Source organism: Elgaria multicarinata, chromosome 18 (assembly GCF_023053635.1).
Source record: "Elgaria multicarinata webbii isolate HBS135686 ecotype San Diego chromosome 18, rElgMul1.1.pri, whole genome shotgun sequence".
Classification (NCBI taxonomy): Eukaryota; Metazoa; Chordata; class Lepidosauria; order Squamata; family Anguidae; genus Elgaria; species Elgaria multicarinata.
This window is the reverse complement of record NC_086188.1, coordinates 11547439-11563100: the sequence shown is the minus strand read 5'-3', so window position 1 is coordinate 11563100 and position 15662 is coordinate 11547439. Positions and strand designations below refer to the sequence as shown.

General features: G+C 46.6%; 1 protein-coding gene across 1 annotated transcript; it reads right to left on the bottom strand.

The window, feature by feature from the left end:
- Positions 1-1274: 1274 nt before the first annotated feature.
- On the bottom strand, positions 1275-15206 carry UFD1 (ubiquitin recognition factor in ER associated degradation 1). The gene is made up of 12 exons (XM_063143992.1): positions 15096-15206; positions 11919-12051; positions 10715-10747; positions 8409-8530; positions 6378-6508; positions 5689-5761; positions 5340-5408; positions 3853-3918; positions 2985-3032; positions 2396-2484; positions 1993-2074; positions 1275-1395 (listed from the first exon to the last, which is right to left on the bottom strand). The coding sequence occupies exons 1-12, from the start codon at positions 15096-15098 to the stop codon at positions 1321-1323; spliced, it is 924 nt and encodes a 307-aa protein (XP_063000062.1). The 5' UTR covers positions 15099-15206; the 3' UTR covers positions 1275-1320.
- Between the last annotated feature and the right edge of the window lie 456 nt (positions 15207-15662).

The following is a 15662-nucleotide window of genomic DNA, read 5'->3' as shown; positions in this document are numbered from 1 at the left end:
GTTCTCTGTCCCTTTCAGGCACTTCCTTTGTCATGGAATATCCCACTACCTGCTTCATGCGTGAACGTTTTGTCTTTAGGTCTCTTCTGAAGTGCAATTCGAATGATTCTATTGGCACAAGTACACAGGCAAAAATCTTGATGCAATCACAGACACATTCTCCCCTCCTGGATATTTTCTGTATACAGGAAAAACAAAACAAAAACTCGACCTAAAGTGTAAGGAACTCATAAGAAGCTTATTTTCCAAGTGTGGGAAGTTAGCCAAAAACATTCTGTTACTACCATTATTGTAAATATAAACCGGGGATATCAAGCTGCCCAAGATATTTTGCTGCCTGAAGCAAAGCATGAGATGATGCCCACTCCCTGCCCAATCAATTCCACGTACAGAAGTTGACTGGAGTAGAAGCTGAAACTCACTTCTATGCTGGTGACAGGAGAGTGTCCTCTGCCAGGCCAGAGCATCAGGCTAGTTTATCGTGTGCAGGACAAGCCGTGTGGCACACGCAAGGACAACCCTGTCCTCTAACACAGGAGTAGGCAGAAGGTCGATCTCCTAGGACTTCAACTCCCAGAAGCCCTTCCCACCACGGCCAATGCTCAGGAAGGCTGGGAGTTGAAGTCCAAAACATCTGGAAAACTACTTTCTGTCCTCCTAACAGAGGGGAACGGCTTCCCGCTCAGCACCTGCTGCCTGGGATGGTTGCCTCACTCTGTCTCACAGGTAAGCAACTTCCAGGGTCGGTGGGCTGCGTGGATGCTCCAGAGCCCACCAGGGCTTGCCCCCCCGCTGTCGAATTTGCTTGAAAGCAAGGTGAACACCCCAGGCATGACTGGTTTTAAAGAACAATTTCCGCTTTCTTTTAGCCCTCCTGAATTTGGGCAGCGAATTCAGTGGCAAGGGTGAAAAAAGGCTTCAAAAGAGGAAAAGGGGCTGCACGCGGCCTGCAGGTCACACATGTCGACCACCCCTGCGCTACCTAATGGTAGGGCCGGCCCTGTGAGATTAGGCTCCAGCCTTCCAGCAAAACAATCCGAAATCCACCGCCCTTAAGCAGGGTGGCATTTTGCTAGCTCGGTTTCACAGGTTGACCAGAGTTCAGTCTTCATCAGCATGTACCTGCAGCTTCATTTTCTACTGAGAAGTGCAAATCCCTACGCCAGGAAGTCCACTTTTAAAATACAAGACAGGATCAAAATGTTCTTGTGCCACTTATGAGCAAGTGTCTCCCTTCTCTTAAAAAAAAGAACATTAAAAAAAAAGGTCAGAAATGTTGCACTCTTATTTTATTGTCTCTCGGTCAAAAGGATCCGGTATTTAGGGTTTTCTTCCTTTCTTGCGCAGCGATTGACCTTCTCCAGAAAATGCAATGAAGCGGCTCGCAGAATCATCCTGAGAATTGAAAGGGGGGAGGGAGCAGGGAATTTTATTTAGATTAGGTTTCTTTTTCAAAATCTCTCTGTCTCTCTCTCACACTCACACTCACAGCAAATGACAATGCTCTGTCCAAACACCATTTGTATTTCCAATTTTCAAACTTATTAACAGAGGGAGAAACGGGAAACCAGGCCTTCTCCTCCTCCTCCTCCGCTTCCTTAACTATTTGCATTCAAACTGTTCTTTATTAAAACATTGCAACTATAAGAACTGGTGCTTGAGGCTGCTCATTTTCCCTCTTCCCTCCTTCGCCCTTTTTCCTTTTGTGTCATGCCTGTTAGATCGTACACCTGAGGGCAGGGACTATCCCATTATTGATCTTCCTAAGCTGCTCCAGTAGAGTGTGTGTGTGAAGAGTTGGGTAAAAATACTGTAAATAAATGATATTATGAATAATTAGCTACATTTTCCTAATTGTTCTGACTTTATGGCAGAAATGACCAGAAACATTCTAGCAGAGCTGCCAGTATATCTGCTTGTCAGTGGGCTGAGCCACCGGACACGTGGCAAGTTCCTGACCATTCCACACTAAATCGTCACAGCTATACCCACCTCTTCGATTTTTTTGACCAACGGCCGTGAATTCCTGATGAATGTGATCTTGCCAATTTTGAACTCGTAATTGGGAATTCCTCTGTGGAAAAGACAATGGATGTCCCGTTATTTAAAGATATTTATGTCCCACCAATCCACCTTAAGTTCCCCACTGTAAGGAGACATCAGTCCAGAAGGAGAGGAGGGTAAGAAATAAATATATCATCATTATCATCATCATCATCAAGAAACAATGAAAAGTGGGGACATGGAGATAGGAGGGCTAGACCATCAATTGGAGCAGTGGGGGAGGCAAAAGAGCTCAGATTTGGTGATGATCAGGGTTTCTTTTTGCAAGATGGAACAATCCAAGCAGATCTTGCTGGGGCTTTGCACAGCATTGTTTCAAGGGAAAACCAACCTCCGGATGTCTCCTGGTTTAATTGGAGAAGGGCTTGGTTCAACGCCTTTCTTTTTCCCATCTAGCCTGTTCCCAGATCCTGAAAATGCCTAAGGAAATAAGAGATGCACAGTCATTCCTACATAATCCTCAAATCAGGCTTACACCTTGAGCTGGATTTCCAAACTCCAGGTTGCTGTACCACTTTTATTAGGCCAGCCAAAAGATCACCCCCCCCAAATTGGGTAAGCTTTCAAGATCCCCAGATTTCTTTGTCATGCAAGGTGTCATAAAAGGCCAGGGTTTGGGTGGGTGGGGAAGGAAAAAAACGGTGACTAGATGGTGTTGTCACATAGTCTGCAAGTTCAGACTAGCCCTAAAGTGTAGTTTGCGAGATGGCGCTTGCAGATCAGCAGGTCGTGTGATGACTACAGGAGGTGGGCACTGAGCGGGAGCACTCCACAGTGCAAGGTTTTGCTGCAGGCCACGTGTGGCGTTAATTATTTTTCAAGGCTAGTACTTTGCGACAGGGAGCAGACATTCTTAATATTCAATGGCAGCTAGCGGCCCCTTTTGTGCAAGGTCGTCAGCTCAAGAAAGAGGAACGTACGCGGAATCCCAGGTCGCTCACATAACCGCTGTGGTCTGCCTCGACATCCTGGAAAGCAAATGGGGAAAGAATTTAATTCGTTTGATAATCATGGCTCCACTGTGCAACATGTGCTAATGGGTCTGGGAGCTCCCTACAGAATTACCGTTGAAGAGAGCAATGCTATGGCCTCTGGGTGAGCGTCAGAGACAGCACTCCTACCTTGGAAGGGGGAGTTGGAGATCCACCCCCCTGCCCCCTCGCATTGAACGTGGAAAGAACTGTGCCAGCTGCATTCTGAGTTCAGAAAAGTGACCATGAAGGAGGAGGAAACGGGTTTTCTGGTGGGTGGGTGGGAAGGTGAGGAGACTGGAGAGGCCAGAGTACGAGATCTCCTAAGCCTCTTCCAGCCTCCTTCCCTTCCCCTCTGAAGCACCCTGGATCGATGGGCTAAAAAGCCCATCTAGTGAAATCTTCAGGGTGGTAGGATGGGGAGGCGAAGGTCACCTCCACTGCTCCTCTTGTCCTGCGTTGGATTATCAGACGCCTCTGGGTTCGGGGACTTCCGATCACTGAGGTTGCAATCAGCAGCATTGCGCCATAAGTGTGCCTTTCAGTCCTGGGGACAGACAGCCTGAGTATGCAGATTAAGCTATATGGTTAGCACAATTTAGGGTGCAATCCCTGGCAGGGCTGGCTGGGAGTGTAGGATTTTTTTCGGTCCAAACTCGCATAGGATTGAACCCTAAGAAAATGAACTGCAATTAAGAAAATGATCTTGTCAACCAGATCTATCACTAACCTTGTCCAAGTTATTTTTGGGGGGTGGGGTGGGGTGGGGTGGAGGACGGTGCAAAGGGAGAAGAATATACAGCAAGAGGCAACTTACCGTGGACTCCTCATGCTGTGTCTGTCTCTCCGGTTCTTTGTAACCCAAAGGTGCATCAAAATCCACCTGCGTCAAATCAAGACAACATTGATCATGAGTAACTGACAGCAGCCCACCTAAGGCACCATGTCCTCTTTTATTTAATCTGTAACACGTATAGCAGGGGTGTTGAATCTCTTCTAACCCACGGGCCGAATTCGAGGGTCTCAGTGGCTGCGCTTCAGTGGCAGGCAGAGCGGAAGGCAAAAGGCGGGGGCCAAGGGGCAGGACCAAAACGCCAGCCCATTTTAGCTTTGAGCTCTGACTGCCAGCCACTAAGCCTTCGGAGAGGCATTTCAACCTTTTGGAATGGGGAAAACACAGCGCAGAAGCTGACTGGCAACTGGGAGAAAGGGAGTGGGGCCCGTGGAAGGGGGCGTGGCCATCTGGGGGCTGGATTAGGAGCGCTGGATTTGGCTTGAACTTCAACATCCCTGGCTTACGGTGATTTGGGGATTCTCGATCATTCATTAGTGGGATATTAAAATAATTATAATAACAATGAGGATGATGACACAATTATTCCATTAGTCACATCAGTCACCGGCATCACATCAAAAAACAACACAGAAAACCGTCAGGAACTGGGCCACCAACATCCAGAAAGCAGTCATACTTAAAACATGCTCAATAGACTGATCCTGAATCAGTAAAAGACAGCATGACTTGGCAAAGCCCGTCATGTCCGTCTAGAAAAACCGCCACAAACCAGAAGAGAGAGATAATCATAATAAATAATTTCATATAAGCCTTCAGCGTGGTGGCTCCCCTCCTGTGGAACTCCCTGCCTCTGGAGGTCAGGCAGGTGCCAACCTTGTACTCCTTTCAGCGCCTCCTGAAAACATCTTTATTCCAAGAAGCCTTTCTTTAACATGCAGCCTTGGAGTTCTGTTTTTTTGCTTCTTTTAAATTTTGTTTTAACTGTTTTATTCTGTTTTTATTTTCATTTTACCTTGTACACCGCTCTGAAATTTTTCAATGGGGAGTGGTATATAGATATTCTAAATAAATAAATAATTTCAGATGGTCAAAGTGCTGCACGCACATTACCTTGTTGCAATCTTTACTACAGCCTTGTAAGTAAAGCTGGTATTATCATTCCCACATTGCAGATGATGGGAGGGAACGTCAGAGGAGCCCTACTGGATCAGACCGAGGGTCCATCTAGTCTACCATTTGGTTCACACAGTGGCCAACCAGCTGTTGACCAGGGACCCACAAACGGGAAACCATCAAATGATCAGCAGAGGGTTTTTTTTGGGGGGGGGGAACGTGGTCATCTGGGGAAGTGTGGACAGTGGGATTTGGACTCAGGCCTGAATTTCAACACCCCTGATGTACAGAATGCCTTTCAGTAGCTATTTCCAAGGTTCCTGAAAGGAAAGACCTTTCCCCAGGGAGTCGAGTTTAAGCAAACAATGGGACATTGATGCCCATCTCTAGCTTACGTTCATGTCACACTCTATGATGGACACAGCTTTGTCAGGTTTGGTCTCCATTACTCGAAGCTCATAGATCTAAAGAAAAAAGAATAAAACGCTGTTGTCACCGTCATCTCCTCTACAGCAATTTTAGCAACCAAGATGCCTTGCGATTCTTTGAACGCTCTTTATTCCCCGTTGCCCCCTAACGCTGATTAAAGCTGACACAATCCATTGCCCAAGATCTCTTTTTTTACAGGGACACCACGCTGCTCGTAATATCAACGGTGTCATCCTAAATCTCCTTCTAGACTTCATCGTCAATACAAGCAGATTAGAAATCACAGGGCGCCCAGGTTGAAATGGCACGCATTACCTTCTCGTTGTAATTGATGGCAATAACATCTCCAGTGGTCAGGCAGGCAAAATTCCTCAGAGCGTTTTCCAACCTTTAGAGGACGTTAAGTTGAAATATAAACTGAATTTGCAGCATAAAGGTTAGACATCACACTTGGATCTTGGTCACCTGCTGTTTTTAACCCTCCTCAGCTCCATTGGGCTTCTTCTCTTCCTTCTTGGAAAGTAAGGTCCACTCCTCCACCCCGTTTGTATTCAAGCTGCTCCTTATAAGAACTTTTCAGGTATAAGAACTGATGCCCCCACTGGATGGTGTAATAACGGCAATCTTTTGGGGATTTTTGGTTTAAAACAGGGCTGGGGAACCTCAAATCTGGCCCTCCTGGGTCCCCCAGACAGCCCCATGCCTTCCCCTAACCCCTCTCTCCAACCACCACCCAGCGTTGGTTTTCTACAGTTTCCTGCATTCTAAGAGGTCGAAATGCCTCCCCTAAGGCTTAGCTCCTGGAAGTAAAATCTTTTTGGCCCTGCCTTTGCCAATGGCTCCATCCTCTTTGCTTTCAGCCACTGGCAGCAGCTCCCCAAGTATGAACCCTGCTGGAAGAAGCAATTCCGTTTCTTTCTCCGCACTGGGGGTTAGAAGTAAGCACAACAGCCCTGACTCCCTCTTCCTGTTTGCTTCCCCCGGAAGTACGGTGAAAGGGATACACGGCTTTGGGGTTGGTGATGTCAAGGAAGTCGGGGCTCTGCGGCTGGAATTTCGAGTACGTCGCCACTTTAAGGTTGACGCTCTCCACCTGCACCAGCCCCCCTTCCTCCAGGAGCAGGTTCTGCATCATCTGCAAAAAGAAACAAGGACGTACCACTCAGCACTCCCTTCTGAAGACACCGGCAATCAACGCACGTTCGAAACCTAACAGTTTTTAAAATTAAGCTTCAAAATGCAAAGGAACAAACAAGTCGACGTCTAGCTGTTGACTGAGTAGTGCCACGCCTGGGGTTTTCCCTCCTTTACCTTCCAGACAAAAATATAGGCGAAATCTGTTGGCTGCTTGGAGATTTTCTTTATGGTTCTTCCGAACAGCAAAGTATATTTAAGGTGCACTCCTAGGCATGCTTAGACCAAAAAAATGTCCTACAATCCCCAGCTTTCCCCCGCCAGCTCCAAGGAAAAAAAAGGCTTTGATACGTGTTGCCATGTACGTCTCTAATTTGTACATGAAATAAAATCGTGCCATAGGGTAAAGAAATCAGGTATTTAATTTTGGCCTTAGCTAAAAAGCTGATATGTCCATTTTTCTGTCATGGTTATTTGCCACATCACTTTTTAAAATACATATATACAAAGATCAGCTCAGGTACCGAGGGCAGGGGGCAGTCTGATAATTATTGGGGCTGCAGCAGGCAGGGGGAATGTCACGCTTTCCTCCTGGGCTTCAGATCAGAGGAAAATCATTCCTGTCAAGGTGCTGTTTAATAATAATAATAATAATAATAATAATAATAATAATAATAATAATAATAATAATAATTTTATTTATTTCTTACCCGCCTCTCCCTTTGGATCAAGGCGGGGAACAACATTAGTACAGGAATCAATACATCTTAAAAATTCTTGATTTTACATTGATCTGGATAGGCCTGCCGGAAAAGGCTAGTCTTTAAAGCTGCCTTAAAATCACAAAGAGAGTTAATTTTACGAATCTCCTCCGGCAGGCCATTCCACAATCCAGGGGCGACAGAAGAAAAGGTCCTCTGGGAAACTGATGTCAGCCTAGTTTTAGCTGACTGAAGTAAGTTCACCCCAGAGGGCCTGAGTGTGTGGGACGGACTGTATGGGAGAAGGCGATCCCGCAGGTAACCTGGACCCAAACCATTTAGGGCTTTAAAGGTCATGACCAACTACTGTTTGCATTGGGAAGAAATCTCTCAGTGACTCCAACCATTCCCCAGAAGCACCGCTCACCACCACACCCAGGAGCAAAGCAGAGGGGCTGAAATTAACCCCAGGAGCACTGAAATGGAAGAGGGGGGAGGGTTTGTGGGGCAGAGATGATATGTCTTAAGCCAGCCATTTAAATGCACTCAGCAGTTGGTCTGGGAACTCTGGTTGCTTCCACGGAGTTTAATCTTTCCTTTGTAAACCGCTTTTTAAAAAATACGGCCAGCAGCACAGAAATTGACTAAATAAATAAAAATAAATATAGTATTATGGAAGCTAAGCAGGTTTCGGATCGGTCATTAATTGGACAGAGGACCACTGGGAGCCTCGCGGAAAAGCAGAACATTTTTATACTTATTTGCATATATCGACAGAGCAATTTCAAAACATATTTAGAGCTAAATGTTTCAGCTTCTGTCCTCATCGGTTGCTCATGAATATATACAGAGAGACAAAGAGGGAGAGGTGTAGAGGGTTACAACAGCAAAGTACGCTCTGAATCCACTATGGATGCGGCCAGTCTTGAATAAAAATATAAGAAAGGTTGACTCTTGATATACATTTATCACCACAGCTACTGCTGAAGGCAGAAGCCAAAACTTTTAGCCCTAAATATATTTTGAAATGACTCTGTTAATCTGCCACGCATACACACACACACTTTTGCAGCTACACACTCTGTTTCTCTCTCTCTCTCTGATTTCTCTTTAAAATGTGACCCATTTTAAAGTACCCCTTGCAGAAGCTGGAGCTGGGCACACACACCCCTACTGAAAAGAACCAAAGTGTCCACTTACCCAGTGCGGCAGGTAGCAAATGCCCTCGTCAGCCACAAACTCAAGCACACCACAGTGCGTCATGCGGTCTGAATTCTTGTTGGTCAGCTTAAATAACATGGGATAGGTGATATTCAGTCGACCTGTTGAGAAAAAAGGGGACAATGACGCTGTGTTATATCCGACTGCAATCCTACGCTCGTTTGCTTACTTGGGAGCAAGCCCCACTGGGTTCTTTGGGATCTGCCTCCAAGTAAACTGGCATAGGATAAAGCTGCATGTAAGAAGATGTAGCTTCGAGGAACATCTAGGCCAGCAGAGGTTAAATTTACTTAAGGCAGCCTTCCCCAACCTGGGGCCCTCCAGATGTTTTGGACTTCAACTCCCAGCAGCCTCAGCCAGCATGATCAATGGTCAGGAATGCAGGGTGTTGTTGTCCAAAACATCTGGAGGGCAGCAGGCTGGGGTAGGCTGATATAAGACATTTGCATGCTGCCTTTGAAGGGGGGGAGGAACCCTCTCAAGGGCCTTTTCAAAAACAGATATAAACACAAGTTAAAAAGCAAACTTACACAGTTATTATTTATTTATTACATTTCTATACCGCTCAATAGCCGAAGCTCTCTGGGAGGTTCACAAAAATTAAATCCATAAAGAACATAATAAAACAACCAACAAAGCCCAAGTAAAAACGAACGCATACTATTCCATCAAATACAAAGTTCCGATAAATATTTAAACAACAGAAGCTTAAATCAAGGGATGGCTGAGGAATTCGTTTCACCTTGATTTTGATCAGCATTTGATGAGTTTGAATCTTTTGGACCCAACACAGACCCAGATGCATCCTGCGGTCAAAGTCCGTGCATTTCTGAGTTTGCAATGTGATTCAAGGGCCAAAAGAGCCACGTGTTCGGCAGCATGCGTACATTTGAAAAGTGTGCATGAAAAAACACATGCTTCTGAAAAATGCGCACAAACGCACTTTACTCAATGGGAGAAGAATGTGTACATTTCGAAAACACGCAAAAGTGATGCGTTCATTTGGAAAAATATGCACGGATTTTCATGCAAAGAGAAAAAAAACAAAGCTCACAGTCTGGTATGGACTCTAATCAGAATGAACTCTGAGATGGAATTCACAGAACTTTGGCAGGTTTCACTGATTGGTATCTCCCTACTTAAACTATCTCAATTAAGTGGCCCGTAAAACCCATCTTAAGGAAAGGCCAGAGAAAAGACATAGGCCTTAAGAGCAATTCTAAAGGCCTGGAATGACAGGGCTCAACACCGTCAGCTGACCATGTGTCAGCTGACCATCATCTGTGGCCCTCCTGATGTTGGGTTCCAACTTCCATCAGTCTCAGCCAGCAGGGCCAATGGCCAGAGACGATGCGTGCCTCCTGATCACTGTGTTGACTCTGAAGCAATCAGGTTACCGTCACTGTGCCCTTCCACATCCTCCAGCATGTGATGTCCAGAGGAAATAACTGAAGTATTTCTGTAGCAGCACTTTCAAATACAATACCAAGCCTACATTCTTAGGGCACAAAAAGGCCTACAACTCCCAGCATTCCCCAGCCAGTCATGCTAGCTGGGTAATGCTGGGAGTCGTAGGACTTTTTTTCCTGTTAAGCATGCATAGGATTGCTTTCTTCCTGCTTTAATGAGCTACAATGTTTGCAAGAAGAGAATACCCATTCTGATACTAGCACACATGAGCCTTCCCCAACCTGGTATCCTCCAGATGTTTTGGACAACAACTGCCATCAGCCCCAGACAGCTTGGCCCATGGTCAGGGACGGCAGCAGGCTGTAGGTCAAAACATCTGGGAGGCTTGGGACCTCGATACTTGAGGGAGCGCCTCTCCCTATATCTGCCTGCCTGAGAACTGAGCTCTGTCAGAGGGGCCCTTCTCCGTGCCCCACCAACGTGAGATAGACACTATGGTGGGAAATGGGAGGGAGCTTTCTCTGTTGTGGCACCTCGGCTGTGGAATGCCCTCCCCCCTGGAGGCCTGACTGGCGCCAGCACTGGTTTCATTTCAGCGCCAGGTGAAGACATGGCTGTTTAACAAAGCCTTTGATGGCTAAATCCACCAGCCTGCACACTGTCATGTTTTAATTGGATTTTACTCTCTTAAAATTTCATGTTCGTTTTAACATATCAATGGTTTAATTTGTTTTAGAATTGTATATTAATTGTTCTATTTTATATGTGTGATTTTATTTGTATGCTGCCCTAAGATCCTTGTGATATAGGGTGGGATATAAATGTTTTAATAAATAAAATAAACATCTTATATGCGCTGAAGAGAAGTTACTCACTGAGTTGATCCAAAGCAGAGGGAGGCATGATGACTGCAGAAACAAAATACAAACAAAACAAGGAAGTTACAGAAAGATCCGTTACATCAGAAAGAAAACGCAGGAAATTCCAGTCGTTTCCAAAACACAGAATGTTTAAAGGTATCTTAGGACATAACGGCAGGTGATATGAAACCGTGGTCAAAAACAGCAGCCCCGTGTCTACTCCCCACTCCTCCAGTGAAACTGATCTAAGGCCTAGCTAAATTACACAGAAGTTTTCTCCCAAATAATGTGGAGCAGGGGTGAGGGAAGCCACACAGCAACAAAGGTCAAGGTAAGAGGTAGGCTGGACTATATGTTATGAAGAGGCTGGGGAATTTCTGGTCCTCCGGCCAAATACAGCCCGCTAGACCTTCCCATCTGGCCTGCGAAGGGCTCAGGGGAGGATCGTTCCCCCTCAAACAAGGAACAGGGGGAGGGAGAGCAGATGGTGACTGAGCTGTGCCCCCAACGACTGGTCCTCACGGCCGTGGCCTAGTGGGCTTCACTCCTCTTACACTCCACCCTGCTCCAGATTGATTCCAGAGAAGGTGGGGTGGGCATGACTCAATATCCGGCTGTTATCAACTCTCCTGGAAACATGGAAACAGCTCCCCCCCCCCCCCCAGGCTTCTACAGAGGATGCAACAGAGGGGGGAAACAAGCACAGTATCATTGCTAAGGGGCAATACCTGGCAACTTGGCAATGAGGTAGGATGGAAGGTACAGATTAGCCCACCAGCGTTCCCCAACCTGGTACAACTCCCATCACTCCCCAGCCATTGGTCAGGCTAGTAGGGGGATGATGGAGGCTGTGCACAAACACATATAGAGGGCACTAGGTTGGAAAAAGGCTGCCCTGTACCCAAAGCATGTGGCTGGGGAACATGGGGAGGACGGTGCTGTCGTGCTCGTATCCTGCCTGTGGTTTCCCGTGGGCAGCTGGCCGGCCACTGTGGGAACAGAATCCTTGGTCTGATCCCGCTCTTCTTATGTTCTTATCCCCACCCCTGGCTTAATCCTCAGAGCGCTGCATCCTGCTGAAACAAAGAAGACTTTGGCCAAAAGTGTCCCTTCCAGATCTGAGCCAGCCTTTGAGGACTCGCGCTATTTCAGTTTACCGCCCTTCTCCGTGAACAACCCACACACGCGAGCCTTCGAGAGGCAGAAAAAAAACACATACTTTTCCCGCCTTTCTCCACATCCGACCTGTCATTCGGCCCGGCGAGCATGGACACCGAGAAGCAGCGGTACTGAGTTGAGAAGCGGTTCTGGAAGACCCGGGGGATCGGATGATCGAACATGTTGAAAGAAAACTGAGGAGAGGAACAACAAAAAAAAGTGTGTGTGTGTGAGAGAGAGAGAACAGAACATGGGAAGGCATTATGACTACAGCAGTCATGTTCCTGCGTGGAGGCATCCCAGAGGCAGGCAACTGGCCATGGTGTGAACGGAACACTGGACTGGATCTACCCTTGGTCCGATTCAGGACAGCTCTTATGTTCTGATTAGAAGAGACAGGTGATCCGTGCACAAGATACCGAAGGCCAAATTGGATGTGATATTGGGAAAGCCCTCATTTACTTATAAGGTTTCATATAAGCCACAGCATGTGCATCCAACAACAAATTTGATTGCAACCACAGTGCCGAGGGAGGATGGGTTCAACCCTCAACCTACCATTCCCCCACTTTTTAACCAGCTAACAAGGCACCCCCAAATAATCAGGCAACCCATTAGTTTAAAAACTTAAGGGTATAAACCTTTGCATGATTAGATAGAAAAAAGGGCTACCACTCCCATCATGCCGCAGCCATTTAAATAAAAATACTTGCTCCAACATAGAAAAGCTAAGAACGCATGTTTCTCCTGCTTCAAATAATTTATGTTAGATGTGTGCTTAGGCCACAATCCCATATCACAGTTATCTGGGAGTAAGTTCCACCAAATTCAATGGGACTTACTTCTAAGTAGACATGCATAGGATTGCACTGGGAAATCATTCCAACCCATTAGAGAGCCAGTGTGGTGGAATGGTTAGAGTGCTGAACTCACACCGAGGACGCCCAGGTTCAAATCCCCCATTCCGTTACCCTCCCGGCTTACCTACCTCAAAGGGCTATCGTATAAGGATAAAACGGATGGGGGAAAGAATCGCACATGCTGCCCTAAGCACCTTGGAGGAAGTGCAGGGTAATAAGCCATATAATAATATATCAAACACCTTAGGAAACCAAGATTTCTCTAATAGGACATCCCTTAATGATAAAATTCACCTCTCCCGATGTGAATATACCCGGTCACTACGTTCAACATCTAAGGTCCTCCTCCGGGTGCCTACTCCGAGAGAGGCTCGGAATGTGGCAACGAGGGCCAGGGCCTTTTCGGTGGTGGCCCCCAGACTATGGAATTATCTCCCTGACGAGGCTCGCCTGGCATCAACGCTGCTATCTTTCCGGTGCCAGGTTAAGACTTTCCTCTTTGCCCAGGCATATGGCGGCACATCTTAATCACCCACATGTTTCGTTTTTTTAACGGTTTTCAATGCTTTAGGTGTGTATGTTCTGTGTTTTAGAATTTTAAATTTTGTATACTCGTTTTTATCTTAATTTTAGAATTTCTCTAAACCGCCCAGAGAGCCCCAGCTATGGGAGCGGTATATAAGTGCAATAAATAAATAAATAAATAAATACACAGTGGAGTGTAAAGATTAGGATGCCAGACTAGGACTGGGGCTGGTTCAAACACCAATTAGCCATGATGCTTGTTAGATGACCTCGGTCCAACGACTACTAGCTTTCAGCTGGACCTGCCTCACAGGGGTGTTGTGACAAAAAAAAGAGCAGAGGGAGAATCATATGCATCACTCTGAGTTCCTTAGAGATTGTACATACCCTGGTTCCTGGCTTTTGAGGGCCGTTGGGCCTGGAGTGAGCCTAGCTCTTCATTACGGACACTTGTTTACTTGCAGGCAAGTAAACAAGTGCCTGGGCCAGGAAGAGAGGCAGGTGAACAAGCAGGTTGTAGTGGTGCCAAGGAGGAGAAACGCCAGGGGACTCTGGTCAGTGGGCCCCTGCTGGGCTGTGGACCCTTGGCAGGTGCCCAATCATACCGACTCATGACGCCGGCCCTATACTTACATACCAACTCAGGATGATCCTCAGTAAGAGGATTCTATTAACTGTGAATTAACTACCATTGTGAATGGTCCCTATACCTGTTTTACTTACCCTTAAATGTCAATTGAATTCTCAAAGGCTGTCATTTCTGCATTCCTTTGACATCTTATTCCCCACCCAACCTGTTTACAGAGGGTGACCCTATGAAAAGGAGGACAGGGCTCCTGTATCTTTAACAGTTGCATAGAAAAGGGAATTTCAACAGGTGTCATTTGTATATATGGAGAACCTGGTAAAATCCCCTCTTCATCACCACAGTGAAAGCTGCAGGAGCTATACTAGAGTGACCAGATTTAAAAGAGGGCAGGGCACCTGCAGCTTTAACTGTTGTGATGAAAAGGAAATTTCCCCAGGTTCCCCATATATACAAATGACACCTGCTGAAATTCCCTTTTCAATACAACTGTTAAAGATACAGGAGCCCTGTCCTCCTTTTCATAGGGTCACCGGTGACCCTATGAAAAGGAGGACAGGGCTCCTGCATCTTTAACAGTAATGTAGAAAAGGGAATTGCAGCAGGTGTCAATTGAAGAGGGTGAAATTCCCTCTTCATCATAACAATTAAAGCTACACTAGCTATAGTAGAGTGACCAGATACAAAAGAGGGCAGGGCTCCTGCAGCTTTAACTGTTGTGATGAAGAGAGAATTTCACCCTCTTCCATTGACACCTGCTGCAATTCCCTTTTCTACATTACAGGTAAAGATGCAGGAGCCCTGTCCTCCTTTTCATAGGGTCACCCTACCCTAGTTCACATTCTCCCCCGCTCTCTCTCCATTTACACACCTGGCAGCCTCCCCACATATGACATTGCAAGCTAAACATGACAAGCGAAACCTTCTGCCGGCTTACCTGGGAGCAAGCCCTCTTGAGGCCTATGGCGTTTACTTTTGAGTAAACCCCACGCCAAGGCTTGCCCTGAGCCGGCTTTAAAACACCCTCCCAGGCGACCGTGTGTGTAGGGAAAAGCCAACCTGAAGTCCTCCTTAGGGCAAAACCATTGAAATGAATGGGGTTTAAAGAGAGCCATGACTAAGCGAAAGCCCTTTTATTTCAATGGGTCTACTCGAAATAGGGCTTAGGTTGGATTTTACCCCTGTGGCTCAGACACAGCTCCTTTCAGCCGGGATGACTGTGCCTTTGGCCCTCGGGCAGGGTTAATCCCCTCACAAGGGCTCCTACCATGGCGGCGGGGGGCTTCTTCGGCTTCTCTTCAGGCCTCCCCAAAGGACGGTCGCTGCTGCCGGCTCTTTCTCCTCAGGAGCTCCAGCAAACTTGGCTTGGGATCGCTGACAGGAAGCCTCGTAATGGCTAAGGGAAATGGAGCGAGGGGGGCGGCGAAGCTTCCCTCAGCTCGTCTCCATCCCCTCTGAGGGGAGATTCAGGCCCTTCCCGCCCGCCTTGACCTGGACGAGTCGGAAGCTTACGCCACGGAGCCTAACTTATGGGCTTCTATGGGAAGGTTTTGCGGCGTAAAACTTCAAAAACTGGGGGATTTTAAGTGGTGTTTTTTTTTAAAAAAAACTACATTTCCCGAAATGCAATTCGAACGACTGGTGCGTAGAGGATAATCTTCCGTGTTTGTGTGTGAGGGAGAATGAGGGAAAAAAAATAAACTAAACCGTCTCTCAGGGTTTACTTCGCTTGTATGTTTTAATTTTTGTCCCTTTCTCCGTTCCCCCCACCACAAAAATGAGTATGGGCTTGTTTCGTGCGTTTTATTAATCCTCCAGAAGGTGGGGAGTGTTA

Bases quoted from the DNA above. Each gene is read 5' to 3' on its own strand.
- UFD1 (XM_063143992.1), bottom strand. The intron at 6,509-8,408 runs GTAAGTGGACAC...TTCTTTTTGCAG, and splicing joins TTTGCTACCTGCCGCACTGG to ATGATGCAGAACCTGCTCCT. The intron at 2,485-2,984 runs GTACGTTCCTCT...TTATTTCCTTAG, and splicing joins TGAGCGACCTGGGATTCCGC to GCATTTTCAGGATCTGGGAA.